Source organism: Petromyzon marinus (genome assembly GCF_048934315.1).
Source record: "Petromyzon marinus isolate PM22_M1 ecotype Great Lakes invasive population chromosome 76 unlocalized genomic scaffold, UKy_Petmar_22M1.pri1.0 chr76_unloc.3, whole genome shotgun sequence".
Classification (NCBI taxonomy): domain Eukaryota; kingdom Metazoa; phylum Chordata; class Hyperoartia; order Petromyzontiformes; family Petromyzontidae; genus Petromyzon; species Petromyzon marinus.
In genome coordinates this window covers 442,896-457,874 of record NW_027422620.1, presented here as the reverse complement: position 1 = coordinate 457,874, position 14,979 = coordinate 442,896, and the positions used below count along the sequence as shown (strand labels likewise).

Here is a 14,979-nt window from a genome sequence, read left to right as displayed (position 1 = left end):
GTCTCAATGTGTCACTACGAGTCTCAATGTGTGTCTACGAGTCTCAATGTGTGTCTACGAGTCTCATTGTGTCACTACGAGTCTCAATGTGTGTCTACGAGTCTCAATGTGTCGTTACGAGTCTCAATGTGTCACTACGAGTCTCAATGTGTCGCTACGAGTCTCAATGTGTTGCTACGAGTCTGTGGGAAATAGTTGGGTGGCCAGCTATACGGGAGCATCATCTGTGCAACAAATCGGATCAACTCAAAACTCATGATGCGCTCACAGTGTTGCGTAACGAGTGTGTGTGTGTCCCGTTGGCAGGTGATTATCCACTGTAGTGAACGATTAGTAAGAGCCCCCTCTGTTGTGCGTGGAGATGAATGGCCTGCCTTGTGAGCCGCTGCGTGCGTTGTAATAACATACATACATACACGCACGTGCGTGCGTGCTTGTGTGTGCGCGTGTACGTGTGTGTACGTGCGTGTATGTGTACGTGTGTGTGTACGTGTGTGTGTACATGTGCGTGTGTGTACGTGCTTGCGTGCGTGTATGTGAGCGTGTGTGTGTGTGTGTATACGTGCTTGCATGTGTGTGTCCGTGCTTGCGTGCGTGTATGTGAGCGTGTGTGTGTACGTGTGTGCGTGCGTGTATGTGAGCGTGTGTGTGTACGTGTGTGCGTGCGTGTATGTGAGCGTGTGTGTACGTGTGTGTGTACGTGCTTGCGTGCGTGTGTGTGTACGTGCTTGCGTGCGTGTATGTGAGCGTGTGTGTGTGTGTACGTGCTTGCGTGCGTGTATGTGAGCGTGTGTACGTTCGCGTGTGTAAAGAAATGCACGATGAAGAGGAAAAAACGGCATATAGGAGGTCGTGGGTTCGATCCCGACCCTGACGCCTGCTGCTGTATATTTGGAGTTTGCGTGTCTCTCTCTCTCATCATCAAGGTAGTAAGATGTTAACTACCTCGCCTGGTATATAGGAGGTCGTGGGTTCCATCCCGACCCTGACGCCTGCTGCTGTATATTGGAGTTTGCGTGTCTCTCTCTCTCATCATCAAGGTAGTAAGATGTTAACTACCTCGCCTGGTATACAGGAGGTCGTGGGTTCGATCCCGACTCTGACGCCTGCTGTATATTTGGAGTTTGCGTGTCTCTCTCTCTCTCATCATCAAGGTAGTAAGATGTTAACTACCTCGCCTGGTATACAGGAGGTCGTGGGTTCGATCCCGACTCTGACGCCTGCTGTATATTTGGAGTTTGCGTGTCTCTCTCTCTCATCATCAAGGTAGTAAGATGTTAACTACCTCGCCTGGTATACAGGAGGTCGTGGGTTCGATCCCGACCCTGACGCCTGCTGTATATTGGAGTTTGCGTGTCTCTCTCTCTCATCATCAAGGTAGTAAGATGTTAACTACCTCGCCTGGTATACAGGAGGTCGTGGGTTCGATCCCGACTCTGACGCCTGATGCTGTATATTTGGAGTTTGCGTATCTCTCTCTCTCTCATCATCAAGGTAGTAAGATGTTAACTACCTCGCCTGGTATACAGGAGGTCGTGGGTTCGATCCCGACCCTCATGCCTGCTGCTGTATATCTGGAGTTTGCGTGTCTCTCTCTCTCATCATCAAGGTAGTAAGATGTTAACTACCTCGCCTGGTATACAGGAGGTCGTGGGTTCGATCCCGACTCTGACGCCTGCTGTATATTTGGAGTTTGCGTGTCTCTCTCTCTCATCATCAAGGTAGTAAGATGTTAACTACCTCGCCTGGTATACAGGAGGTCGTGGGTTCGATCCCGACTCTGACGCCTGCTGTATATTATAGTTTTCGTGTCTCTCTCTCTCATCATCAAGGTAGTAAGATGTTAACTACCTCGCCTGGTATACAGGAGGTCGTGGGTTCGATCCCGACCCTGACGCCTGCTGCTGTATATTTGGAGTTTGCGTTTCTCTCCCTCTCTCTCATCATCAAGGTAGTAAGATGTTAACTACCTCGCCTGGTATACAGGAGGTCGTGGGTTCGATCCCGACCCTCATGCCTGCTGCTGTATATCTGGAGTTTGCGTGTCTCTCTCTCTCATCATCAAGGTAGTAAGATGTTAACTACCTCGCCTGGTATACAGGAGGTCGTGGGTTCGATCCCGACCCTGGCGCCTGCTGCTGTATATTTGGAGTTTGCGTTTCTCTCCCTCTCTCTCCGCCCGTGGTCGTGTGGATTTTCCTCCAGGTCCTCCGTTTGTTTTTCTCAACATTTAGAAACGTGCTCTAAGAGCATTTGGCTGCTATAAATTTCCATGTGACGACGATGAGCCACTTGTTTGAGATTTCGTTGTGTTGATAGGCCAGGTCGCTTCTGAAAAAGAGCCTATATCGGTATGCGGGGCCTTGCCTGGGAAAATACTTTACCGAAAGAACCAGAGGGAATGGATTCCTGCAGTCACGAAAGCTTCAAATCAAGAAAGAAATAGGAAAGTTTTTAGTTTTAGTTGCCCTGTTGGGCAGTCGCAGTAAAGGGGATCGCCGAAAGGGTGCGAGCCGAGGTGAAGGTTTTGCTGTTGCTAGTTTTAGATATTTATTTATTTTGCCGAGGGAATTAAAACCGAGAGCCCCCCCCTCCCATTCTCTTGGCGCGAGGAGGAATTTGGTTCTCTCACTCTCCCTCCCTCTGTCTCTCCCCCCCCCCTCCCGTCTCTCCTTTCTTATTGCAGTGAAGCCGATGTCGCTGTAGCAACGGCTGCCATGGAGACACGGGCCGGCCCTTGTGAAGCGGAGACCCCGAGTGAGCGAAGGGGGCAGTGGCGTCGGCACTCCAGCGCACGGCCCCACCGCCACCCACCCTCATGGGGATTTTCATCAATTGCGGCGTTTAATGTGATGCCCACTCCTCGCCCCCCCCAGCAGTTTCGTACAAACAACAACAACAACGGCCCCTCTGCCGGCGTGTCGTCGTGTGTGTGTGTGTGTGTCTGTGTGTGTGTGTGTCTGTGTGTGTGTGTCTGTGTGTGTGCGTGTCGTCTGTGTGTGGCATCGTCTGTGTGTGTGTGTGTCGTCGTCTGTGTGTGCGTGTCGGTAGCGTAGTGTTCAGCGCCGCTGCGCGACAAACCTGGCAGAGGCCCGAGTTCGATTCCAGCTCACGGCCCTCTCTTAGGTCGACTCGGCCTCAAATGAGGACCCAGTGCGGTGCGTAGTAAACATCGCCACTTTGGGAGACGACGGCAGCCGGACGTGGTGCCGGCCACTCGCCCCCCTTCGTGTGCCGTGCCAGCCTTCATCGGTGCTAATCCCTGACAGCACTGGCCCCAGCAGTTTGTAAAGGCTATACGGGGGGGGATCTTTGTATTTGTCCGTGGACGGTGCTGGCCACTCATCTTCCTGTGTGCCACAGTGCCGGCTTTCATAGGCGCTGCTACTCGCGAACAGCACTTGCCCCAACAGCCTGTTAGGGATATAAGGGGGCGATCGTTGCTTGCCTGGTATAGGGAGCGGTGGCGCAGCGGTTAGTACACTGCACTACGGATCCGGCGATTCCCGCTCACTGCCACCAGTACACCGGCGATGATTGCCTGAAGCGGTCCTGGGCCCTCCCGCCAGGTCAACTCGGCCGTAAATGAGTAGCCGGTGCGGTGTGTAGCCCGTGTCACTCGCCGACAAGCAACTGGCCCCAACAGCCTGTGCCAGGCTACATAGTGGGGGGCTCGCACCGAAGACTCGGCGCCTTGGTCATTAACACCGCTGTCCAAGTTGTGTCCGATAGACCTTGGGTTTCAGGATATTTTTTTGCAGCGGTAATCGCGATTGCCGTGGATGGCACACTGTGCTGCCTGGCCCACGGCCGGCGTTATCGGCGAGGTACAGCTCAGCGTTCACACCCCGAGATATTGGAGAAGCTCATCCCTCGAGATTCTACGGCTTCCACGCCACGACCCATTGCTTAGCAACCTCGGTGCCAAAAAATAATGATCATTGATTTGAGTTTTGAATTGTTGCGTATGGGGTGAATCGCTACAGTTTTCACTCTCGCTCTCCCTCTCTCCTCCTCTTGTTCTCCCTTTCACACCCCCCCACCTCTCACTGTCCCCTTTACACTCTCCCCCTTTCTCTCTCCCCCTCTCACTCTCCCCCCGCTCTCCCTCACTTTCCCCTTCACTCTCTCCCCCTCTCACTCTCCCCTTCACTCTCTCCCCCTCTCACTCTCCCCTTCTTCACTCTTCCCCTCTCTCCCCCGCCCTCTCTCCCCCGCGTCGCTCGCTCGCTCGCTCCCTCCCGGGTTCCCAGCCAAGAAGAAGCGCTTCCTCTCGTTCAAGCGCCTATTCCGAGGGAGCGGTGCCTCCCGGGACGATGAGGCCGCAGCGGCGCCGGCGTCCTCCTCCTCCTCGTCATCAGCCGTGGTGTCTCAGCTCCGCCGGCTCAAGAAGAAGCACAGGGCGGGTGACGCGGCGCTCCCGCCGCGGTCGGCCTCTGTGGCCGCCGGAGACGTGAGGCTCCGGCCGAGCCACTCGGCGGGCGACGTGAACCACGCCGAGGTCCGGGAGCACGGCTCGGCCGGCTCCGGGGACGTCTCACACGTGGGGTCCGTGGCACCTCCAACGCCCTCCCTCCCTCTCCCCCTCCCTCTCTCTCATCACTCCCTCTCCTCCCTCCCTCTCCCCTCTCTCCCCCCTCCCTCCCTCCCTCCCTCTTCTCCCTCCCTCTCCCTCTCCCTCCCTCTCCCCTCTCCCTCCCTCTCCCCCATCCCTCCCTCTCCCTTCTCCCTCCCTCTCCCCCCTCCCTCTCATCCCTCCCTCTCCCCCCTCCCTCTCATCCCTCCCTCCTTCTCGTTCCTCCCACTCCTACCTCCCTCTCCCCCCTCCCTCCCTCTCCCCCCTCCCTCTCGTTCCTCCCTCCCTCTCCTCCCTCACTCCCACTCATGCCTCCCTCTCGTTCCTCCCTCCCTCACTCTCCTCCCTCTCCCCCCTCCCTCTCGTTCCTCCCTCCCTCTCCTCCCTCACTCCCACTCATCCCTCCCTCTCATTCCTCCCTCTCATCCCTCCCTCCCTCACTCTCCTCCCTCTCATCCCTCCCTCTCGTTCCTCCCTCCCTCACTCTCCTCCCTCTCATCCCTCCCTCTCGTTCCTCCCTCACTCTCCTCCCTCACTTCCTCTCCTCACTCCCTCCCCTCTCCTCCCTCCTCCTTTCCCCTCCCCTCTCTCTGCTCCCCTCTCTCTGCTCTCCTCCCTCCTTTCCCCCCTCCCTCCACCACCAAGCAACAAAGCCTATCAAATCCTTCACAATCAGAATCTTTATCCTGGAGAAATCCGATGAGCTATGAGGCTCTTTTTCACGAACGTCCATTAGTGGGCACGGGGCCGCAAAGTGACGAGCCAATATGCCGTTTGGTTGATCTAATCAGCATTAATGGAGCAACGTCTGAAAGCGAGCGACCGTCTGACACATTTTCCCCGCCGTTCCACTGGAGGTCGCGACCGGCATCGCCTTCGCGCGTGCCCACAGAAGCTCGGCTACTCGAGAGAGCGGCCGCTTCTGTTGATAAACCAGATCCGTGGGCAAAGATACTCGCCGCAGAGTAGCCGACGATGACAACTTTCCTAACCCTGACCCTCCTCCTCCCACTCCCTGCGCCCAGGTCTCCGAGTCTGGGCAGCCGAGCTCTGTCTCACGACAGCGTCTTCTTCTTCTTCGCAGACACTTCTCCTGGTGGCAACCAGGACAGCGTCTACACTGGCTCGAGGACCACGGAGGTCTTGCTCGCTCTCACTCGCTCACTCGCTCATTCACACGCTCACTCGCTCATTCACACTCACTCACATGCTCACTCACTTAAACACGCTCGCTCAGTCGCACGCTCATCCGCTATCTCGCTCACATGCTCACTCACTCACAAAGCTCTCGCTCGCTCACTCAAACACGCTCGTTCACTCGCCTGCTCTCACTCGCTCGCTCATCCACCCGCTCACTCGCTCATCCACCCGCTCACTCGCTCACTCACACGCTCTCACTAAAACACGCTCGCTCACTCACCCGCTAACTCAAACGCTCGCTCACTCACCCGCTCACTCACTCACACACTCGCTCACTCGCCCACTCGCCCACTCACTCACGCATGCGCTCGCTCACTCAAACACGCTCACTCATGCTCTCGCTCACTCACACGCGCACACTCACGCGTGCACACTCACTCGCTCTCAATCATGCTCTCACTCGCGTTGTCACTCAAACTCGCTCACTCACTCGCTCACTCGCTCACTCACACTCTCACTCAAACATGCTCGCTCAAACACGCTCACTCAAATATGCTCACTCACACACTCTCACTCACACGCTCACACTCACTCACTCACACTCACTCACATGCAATGACTCACTCAAACACGCTCACTCGCTCATTCACTTGTTCACACGCTCTCATTCATGCTGTCACTCAAACATGCTCAATCACTCGCTCACTCACTTACACACTCTCAGTCACACGCTCACACTCACTCGCTCACACTCACTCACATGCGATGACTCACTCAAACACGCTCACTCACTAACTCGCTCACTCACTCGCTCACTCACTCGCTCACACGCTGTCACTCATGCTGTCACTCAAACATGCTTGATCACTCGCTCACTCGTTCACTCACATGCTCACACTCACACTCACATGCTATGACTCGCTTAAACACGCTCGCTCACTAACCTGCTCACTCACTCACTCGCTCTCACTCATGCTGTCACTCAAACACACTCGCTCACTCACCCGCTCACTCACTCACTTGCTCACACGCTCTCACTCACGCTGTCACTCAAACATGCTCGCTCACTCACTCACACGCTCTCGCTCACTCGCTCGCTCACATTCACTCGCTCACACACCCTCACGCTGTCACTCAAACTCGCTTGCTCACTCGCTCGCTCACACTCACTCGCTCACACACTCTCACGCTGTCACTCAAACTCGCTTGCTCACTCGCTCGCTCACACTCACTCGCTCACTCACTCAAACATGCTCACTCACTCACACGCTATCGCTCACTCATACGCTCCCACTCACTCGCTCACACACTCTCACGCTGTCACTCAAACACGCTCGCTCATTCACTCGCTCACTCACTCACATGCCCTCGCTCACTCACACGTCCTTGCTCACTCGCACGCTCACACTCGCTCACTCGCTCACACTCGCTCACTCGCTCACTCACTCACTCACTCGCTCTCACTCAATGCTATCACTCAAACATGCTCGATCACTCACTCGCTCACTCACTCGCTCACTCACTCACTCGCTCACTCACTCGTTTACTCACTCCCTCGCTCACTCGTTCACTCACACACTCACTCACTGACACGCTCACATTCACTCGCTCACATGCTCTCACTCACGCTCTCACTCACGCTGTCACTTAAACCCGCTCGCTTATTCACCCGCTCGCTCACTCAGACACGCTCACTCAAATACGCTCACTCAAACACGCTCACTCACACGCTCACTCATACGCTCACACTCACTCACATGCTCGCACTCACTCGCTCACATTCACTCACTCACATGCTTTCACTCACACTCACTCACATGCTCTCACTCACTCACATGCTCTCACTCACTCACTCACATGCTCACTCACTTACATGCTCACTCACTCACATGCTTACTCACTAACACGCTCACTCACACACTCTCGCTCACGCTTTCACTCAAACAATCTCGCTCACTCACTCATTCACTGGCTCGCTCACTCACTCACTTGGTTGCTCACTCACCCACTCACTCACTCACCCACCCACTCACCCACTCACTCACTCACCCACCCACCCACCCCCTCACTCACTCACTCACCCACCCACTCACTCACTCACCCACCCACTCACCCACTCACTCACTCACCCACCCACCCACCCACTCACTCACTCACCCACCCACTCACTCACTCACTCACCCACTCACTCACCCACTCACTCACTCTGTCACTTGCTCACTCACTCACTCGCTCACCCGCCCGCTCTCACTCACTCAAACGCTCTCACTCAAACATGCTTACTCACTCGCTCATACACTCTCACTCATGCCCTCGCTCAAACACGCTCGCTCACTCACCCGCTCGCCCGCTCGCTCGCTCATTTGCTCGCTTGCTCACTCACTCACTCAAACTCGCTCGCTAAAATATGCTCACTCACTCACCAGCTCTCGCTCGCTCACTCACTAACTCGCACGCTCACATGCTCATTCACTCAATAACCCACATGTTGACACACTCTCGCTCACTCACGAGCTCGCACACTCTCATACGTTCTCTCTCGTTCACTCACTTGCTCACATGCTCTCATGTTCTCACTCAGTCACTCACTCGCTCACTCGCTCACTGTGCCAGGGCGCCGCCCCCCCCGCAGCGCCGGCTCTGGCCCACCTCCTGCTGGACAGCAGCGCCGCGCGCCACAAGATGGCCGTGCGGCCGCGCAACCAGAGGGCGTCCTCCAAGCACCGCGCGGCTGCACGGGTGAGCAGGGGGGGGGGCCCCGAACAATGCTGGGAACGACGTTTGTGAGTGGCGCTTGCGGGTGACGCTCATGAGTGACGCTCGTGATTGACACCCATGAGTGATGCTCGCCAGTGCTGCTAGCGGTGCTCATGAATGGCGCTGGTGAGTGACACTCACCAGCGACGCTCGCCGGTGCTGTTGGCGACGCTCGTGAGTGGCGCTCGTGAGTGACGCTGAGGAGCCGTGCTCGACACTACCGTGAGCTACGCCCTTGAGTGGCGCTGGTGAGTGACTCTCGTGAGTGACACTCATCAGTGACACGCGACGGTGCTGTTAGCTACGCCCTTGAGTGGCACTGGTGAGTGACTCGTGAGTGACACTCATCAGCGACGTGCAACGGTGCTGATAGCTACGCCCTTGAGTGGCGCTGGTGAGTGGCGCTGGTGAGTGACACTCATCAGCGACGCGCGACGGTGCCGTGAGCCACGCTCGTGAGTGGCGCTGGTGAGTGACACTCATCAGCGACGCTTGGACCTGGCTTGGAATGCAGGCAGCTACCACTTAGGGGTTCACCTGCCCCAGACGTGACGGGATGGCAGCGACGATGACGATGATTCATTTGTGTCGCCAGAATTTGCCCAAGAGCTCCGATCGAGGCTTCAGCGAGATGGAGGATGAGGAGGTGTTCCAGCTGGTCAGCACTCCTGTGATGAGACCCACGGATTCCAAGGCCACGTCGGCAGCCTCCACCCAGAGAGGTTTGTGAGGATGTCTCCCTGCGAGCCTGAGCGGCCAAACCAAATGCATTCCGACGGCGGTGCTGGTGGTGGTGGTGGTTGTGTCCACTGCCGCTGTGGTGTAGTGGTCTGAATTATTTTTATTTTATTTTACCAGGTAAGGCCCCACAGAGCTTTGTAGCTCTCTTGAAGAAGCCGCAAATGATTGCTCAACAAAGTGGCTCATCGTGAAGTGGAAATTTATAGCAGCCAAATACTTGAAGCGCACGATGTTGATTCGAAGTGTGGAAGGGAATACCTGAGGACCTGGTGAAAAATCCACACGACCACGGGGACAGAGACACGCAAACTCCAAATACAGTGAGGGGAAAAAGTCTTTGATCCCCTGCTGATTTTGTACGTTTGCTCACTGACGAAGAAATGATCAGTCTGTCATTTTAAAGGTAGGTTTATTTGAAGAGTGAGAGACAGAATCACAACAACAAAATCCAGAAAAACGCATGTCAAAAATGTTATAAATTGATTTGCATTTTAATAAGGGAAAGAAGTATTTGACCCCTCTGCAAAACATGACTTAGTACTTGATGGCAAAACCCCTGTTGGCAATCAGAGGTCAGACGTTTCTTGTAGTTGGCCACCAGGTTTGCACACATCTCAGGAGGGATTTTGTCCCACTCCTCTTTGCAGATCTCCAAGTCATTAAGGTTTCGAGGCTGACGTTTGGCAACTCGAACCTTCAGCTCCCTCTACAGATTTTCTATGGGATTAAGGTCTGGAGACTGGCTAGGCCACTCCAGGACCTTAATGTGCTTCTTCTTGAGCCACTCCTTTGTTGCTTTGGCCGTATGTTCTGGGTCATTGTCATGCTGGAATACCCATCCACGACCCATTTTCAATGCCCTGGCTGAGGGATGGAGGTTCTCACCCAAGATTTGACGGTACATGGCCCCGTCCATCGTCCCTTTGATGCGGTGAAGTTGTCCTGTCCCCTTAGCAGAAAAACACCCCCAAAGCATAATGTTTCCACCTCCATGTTTGACGGTGGGGATGGTGTTCTTGGGGTCATAGGCAGCATTCCTCCTCATCTAAACACATCGAGTTGAGTTGATGCCAAAGAGCTTCATTTTGGTCTCATCTGACCACAACACTTTCACCCAGTTGTCCTCTGAATCATTCAGATGTTCATTGGCAAACTTAAGACGGGCATGTATATGTGCTTTCTTGAGCAGGGGGATCTTGCGGGCGCTGCAGGATTTCAGTCCTTCACGGCGTAGTGTGTTACCAATTGTTTTCTTGGTGACTATGGTCCCAGCTGCCTTGAGATCATTGACAAGATCCTCCCGTGTAGTTCTGGGCTAATTCCTCACCGTTCTCATGATCATTGCAACTCCACGAGGTGAGATCTTGCATGGAGCCCCAGGCCGAGGGAGATTGACAGTTCTTTTGTGTTTCTTCCATTTGCGAATAATCGCACCAACTGTTGTCACCTTAAATTTTGATTTAAAGCTTTCGTGACTGCAGTAATTCATATTCTTAGTTTTTTCGGTAAAGTCACGTTGAAGAGAAACAACAAAATAACAAAATATATATAAAACAATAAAAAATTCTCACGACGTTTCGACCATAACTCAAACGGTCATCATCAGGTGTGTCGGTTTGCATAAATTTATTTTGAAAACGGCATATTTATTTATTTATATATATAAAAATAACGTTTGCGTCACGCGCAACGGTTGGCTGTTTGCCAGGACTAGTCCATCTATTTTTTGAAAAGAGGAGGGGGGAGACGAAATTTGTTTTTATGTATGCTGTCTGAAAGCCACTGTAAGCGTGAACAATCAATCAAGAACTGAAATGATTTATCAAATCTTTCCAATGATTGCTAAGATAGAATCCATCTTCTCGGTTGAAATTGTCTCTGTGTTTGTATATGTGGATAGCCTCATGAACGAATCTCTCATGGAAGCCAGATGGCTTACAAAGAACCTCCGTCTTGGAAAAGTCAATGGCATGTGAGCCTACTGAATTAGAACAATGATCTGCTACGGCCGAGGTGTTAGTCCTACCGTGTTTAAGGTCTGCTTTATGTTCACGAATGCGGTCCGAGATATGGCGTTTGGTTTCTCCAATGTAACTACTACCACAGAGGCAACTTAGTTTGTAGACACCAGGGTATTGTATGTCCGGAATCACATCTTTTACAGACGGAACCAGATCACGGATTTTATGTAATGTGTTGAAACGGACCTGGATCTTGTGTTTATTCAAGATTTTGGAGATCTTTTTTGTGATCCCAGCAATGTAGGGTAAAGTGATGGTTTTGAAAGGCTCCTCAAGAGGGTTCTTCTTCATGGTTTGAGTGATAGCTTTGCGGATTGTATAGTCGGAGTAACCATTAGCCCTAAGAGCTTGGTGTACGTGCTTGAGTTCACTGCTTATGTGTTCCTGGTCGGATATGCATTGGGCTCTATGATACAGAGTCTTGATGAGAGAATTCTTCTGTGATGGATGGTGGTGGGAATCCGGTTTCAGATAAGCATCCGTATGGGTAGCTTTCCTGTAGACAGAGTGGCTCATTGAACCATCAGGTCTCTTTTTAATTAGGACATCCAAAAAAGGTATCTTGCCATCTATTTCGACTTCCATGGTAAATCTGATGGCTGGGTGTATGGAATTGATGTGGTCGAAGAATTGGTCTAGAGCAGGCCGGCCATGTGGCCAGATGACAAAAGTGTTATCCACGTACCTCTTCCATAAGGTTGGGCGCAGAGTGGCAGTCTGGATGGCGTCAGTCTCAAATTTCTCCATGAAAATGTTAGCTATAACTGGAGAAAGGGGGGAGCCCATTGGGGTGCCCTCAGTTTGTTTGTAGAAAGTTCCATTCCAAGTGAAGTATGTATTGGTTAAACAGTGTCTCACCAGGGGGGGTACCTCAGTGTTTAGTCCTTGATGAACCAAGTCTTCAATGATTGCAATGGTGTCAGGTACAGGAACCTTGGTGAATAAGGAAACTACATCAAAACTGACAAGCAGGTCGTCTGGGGACAGGGAAATACCCTTGATTGTTGATACCAGGTGAGTAGAATTTTGTACCGCAGAGGTGGTCTTTCCAGTGAAAGGACGCAGGATTTCAGACAAAAAACGAGCTAGTTTGTAGGTGGGGGAGCTGATGGTAGAGACTATGGGACGAAGAGGTGTATCAACTTTATGTATTTTTGGTAAGCCGTATAATCTTGGTGGCCTGGCAGCAGAAGGTTTCAACGAAAACTGTTTAGATTGATCAATTAATGCGGTTGAATCAGAAATTATTTTGTTGGTTTGTGTGACGAGGCTGTTGGTGGGATCTCTTTTTATTTTTGTATAACTACCATCGTCGAGTAATTCTTTAATTTTGTTGTTGTATTCTATTTTATCCATGATAACAGTAGCATTGCCTTTGTCAGCTGAGAGAACTACAATATCATTCCTCTTTTTTAATTTATATAATTCAAAACGCTCATCTTTGCTGAGGTTGCTAGCTGGCATCTTAGCGTTTTTGAGGGTTGCAGCGATTTCAGATCTTGCTACGTCTGCAGCGATGTGACCCAGGCCCCTGAGAGCAACGTCTACTTGGGCAATTATATCATTAACTGGTATGTGTTTAGGTGTGACTGCAAAGTTTAGACCTTTAGCTAAAACGGATTTCAGACCATCGGAAATAGAACTGTTACTGCGATTAATTACGACTTTATTAACGTCTAACTTTTTGGTGTGTGGGTCCGGTCTTTTGTTGAAGAGGAGGTTAAATTTGGAAATCAGGTTTTCCTTACATTTGGTCGACATAGTAGCAGCTGAAGAGGCAGTCATATTGTCTACATGTTCCCAATCCGATGTGGACATTATTGCCGTCAATGATAAGTGTGATTTGTAGAGTGTCTTGTCTAACTGATCTAGTTCTGTGCGTATAAGTCTGATTTTTTCTGAGATAAGAGCTAAGCTAGTTTTGAAAAGAATTCGTTTCGCATTAGAAGAAGTTATAGTAGCAGAGGTGAGTGTAAATGCGATTGGTATTACCCCAGAGTCGCGGCATCTCTTCAGGAAGGTGAGAGACTCGATCAGCTGAGCTTTCTTATCCCGGAGTTTGTTGAAGGATCTTAAAGTTATGTGAAAACCCTCCCCGTAGAGGCGATTATATAAATTAAAAAAGAGGAATGATATTGTAGTTCTCTCAGCTGACAAAGGCAATGCTACTGTTATCATGGATAAAATAGAATACAACAACAAAATTAAAGAATTACTCGACGATGGTAGTTATACAAAAATAAAAAGAGATCCCACCAACAGCCTCGTCACACAAACCAACAAAATAATTTCTGATTCAACCGCATTAATTGATCAATCTAAACAGTTTTCGTTGAAACCTTCTGCTGCCAGGCCACCAAGATTATACGGCTTACCAAAAATACATAAAGTTGATACACCTCTTTGTCCCATAGTCTCTACCATCAGCTCCCCCACCTACAAACTAGCTCGTTTTTTTGTCTGAAATCCTGCGTCCTTTCACTGGAAAGACCACCTCTGCGGTACAAAATTCTACTCACCTGGTATCAACAATCAAGGGTATTTCCCTGTCCCCAGACGACCTGCTTGTCAGTTTTGATGTAGTTTCCTTATTCACCAAGGTTCCTGTACCTGACACCATTGCAATCATTGAAGACTTGGTTCATCAAGGACTAAACACTGAGGTACCCCCCCTGGTGAGACACTGTTTAACCAATACATACTTCACTTGGAATGGAACTTTCTACAAACAAACTGAGGGCACCCCAATGGGCTCCCCCCTTTCTCCAGTTATAGCTAACATTTTCATGGAGAAATTTGAGACTGACGCCATCCAGACTGCCACTCTGCGCCCAACCTTATGGAAGAGGTACGTGGATGACACTTTTGTCATCTGGCCACATGGCCGGCCTGCTCTAGACCAATTCTTCGACCACATCAATTCCATACACCCAGCCATCAGATTTACCATGGAAGTCGAAATAGATGGCAAGATACCTTTTTTGGATGTCCTAATTAAAAAGAGACCTGATGGTTCAATGAGCCACTCTGTCTACAGGAAAGCTACCCATACGGATGCTTATCTGAAACCGGATTCCCACCACCATCCATCACAGAAGAATTCTCTCATCAAGACTCTGTATCATAGAGCCCAATGCATATCCGACCAGGAACACATAAGCAGTGAACTCAAGCACGTACACCAAGCTCTTAGGGCTAATGGTTACTCCGACTATACAATCCGCAAAGCTATCACTCAAACCATGAAGAAGAACCCTCTTGAGGAGCCTTTCAAAACCATCACTTTACCCTACATTGCTGGGATCACAAAAAAGATCTCCAAAATCTTGAATAAACACAAGATCCAGGTCCGTTTCAACACATTACATAAAATCCGTGATCTGGTTCCGTCTGTAAAAGATGTGATTCCGGACATACAATACCCTGGTGTCTACAAACTAAGTTGCCTCTGTGGTAGTAGTTACATTGGAGAAACCAAACGCCATATCTCGGACCGCATTCGTGAACATAAAGCAGACCTTAAACACGGTAGGACTAACACCTCGGCCGTAGCAGATCATTGTTCTAATTCAGTAGGCTCACATGCCATTGACTTTTCCAAGACGGAGGTTCTTTGTAAGCCATCTGGCTTCCATGAGAGATTCGTTCATGAGGCTATCCACATATACAAACACAGAGACAATTTCAACCGAGAAGATGGATTCTATCTTAGCAATCATTGGAAAGATTTGATAAATCATTTCA

General features: G+C 51.1%; 1 protein-coding gene across 1 annotated transcript in view; it reads left to right on the top strand.

Moving 5' to 3' along the window:
* LOC116958337 (uncharacterized) overlaps positions 1 to 14,979 on the top strand; it is a 57,861-nt gene that overhangs the window by 28,591 nt on the left and 14,291 nt on the right. Inside the window, exons 3-7 of the mRNA XM_032980892.2 lie at positions 2,687 to 2,757; positions 4,254 to 4,548; positions 5,602 to 5,716; positions 8,330 to 8,455; positions 9,069 to 9,195. Of these exons, the coding sequence (XP_032836783.2) occupies positions 2,718 to 2,757; positions 4,254 to 4,548; positions 5,602 to 5,716; positions 8,330 to 8,455; positions 9,069 to 9,195 (703 nt within the window). The 5' untranslated portion in view covers positions 2,687 to 2,717. The remainder of the gene's footprint in view (positions 1 to 2,686; positions 2,758 to 4,253; positions 4,549 to 5,601; positions 5,717 to 8,329; positions 8,456 to 9,068; positions 9,196 to 14,979) is intronic.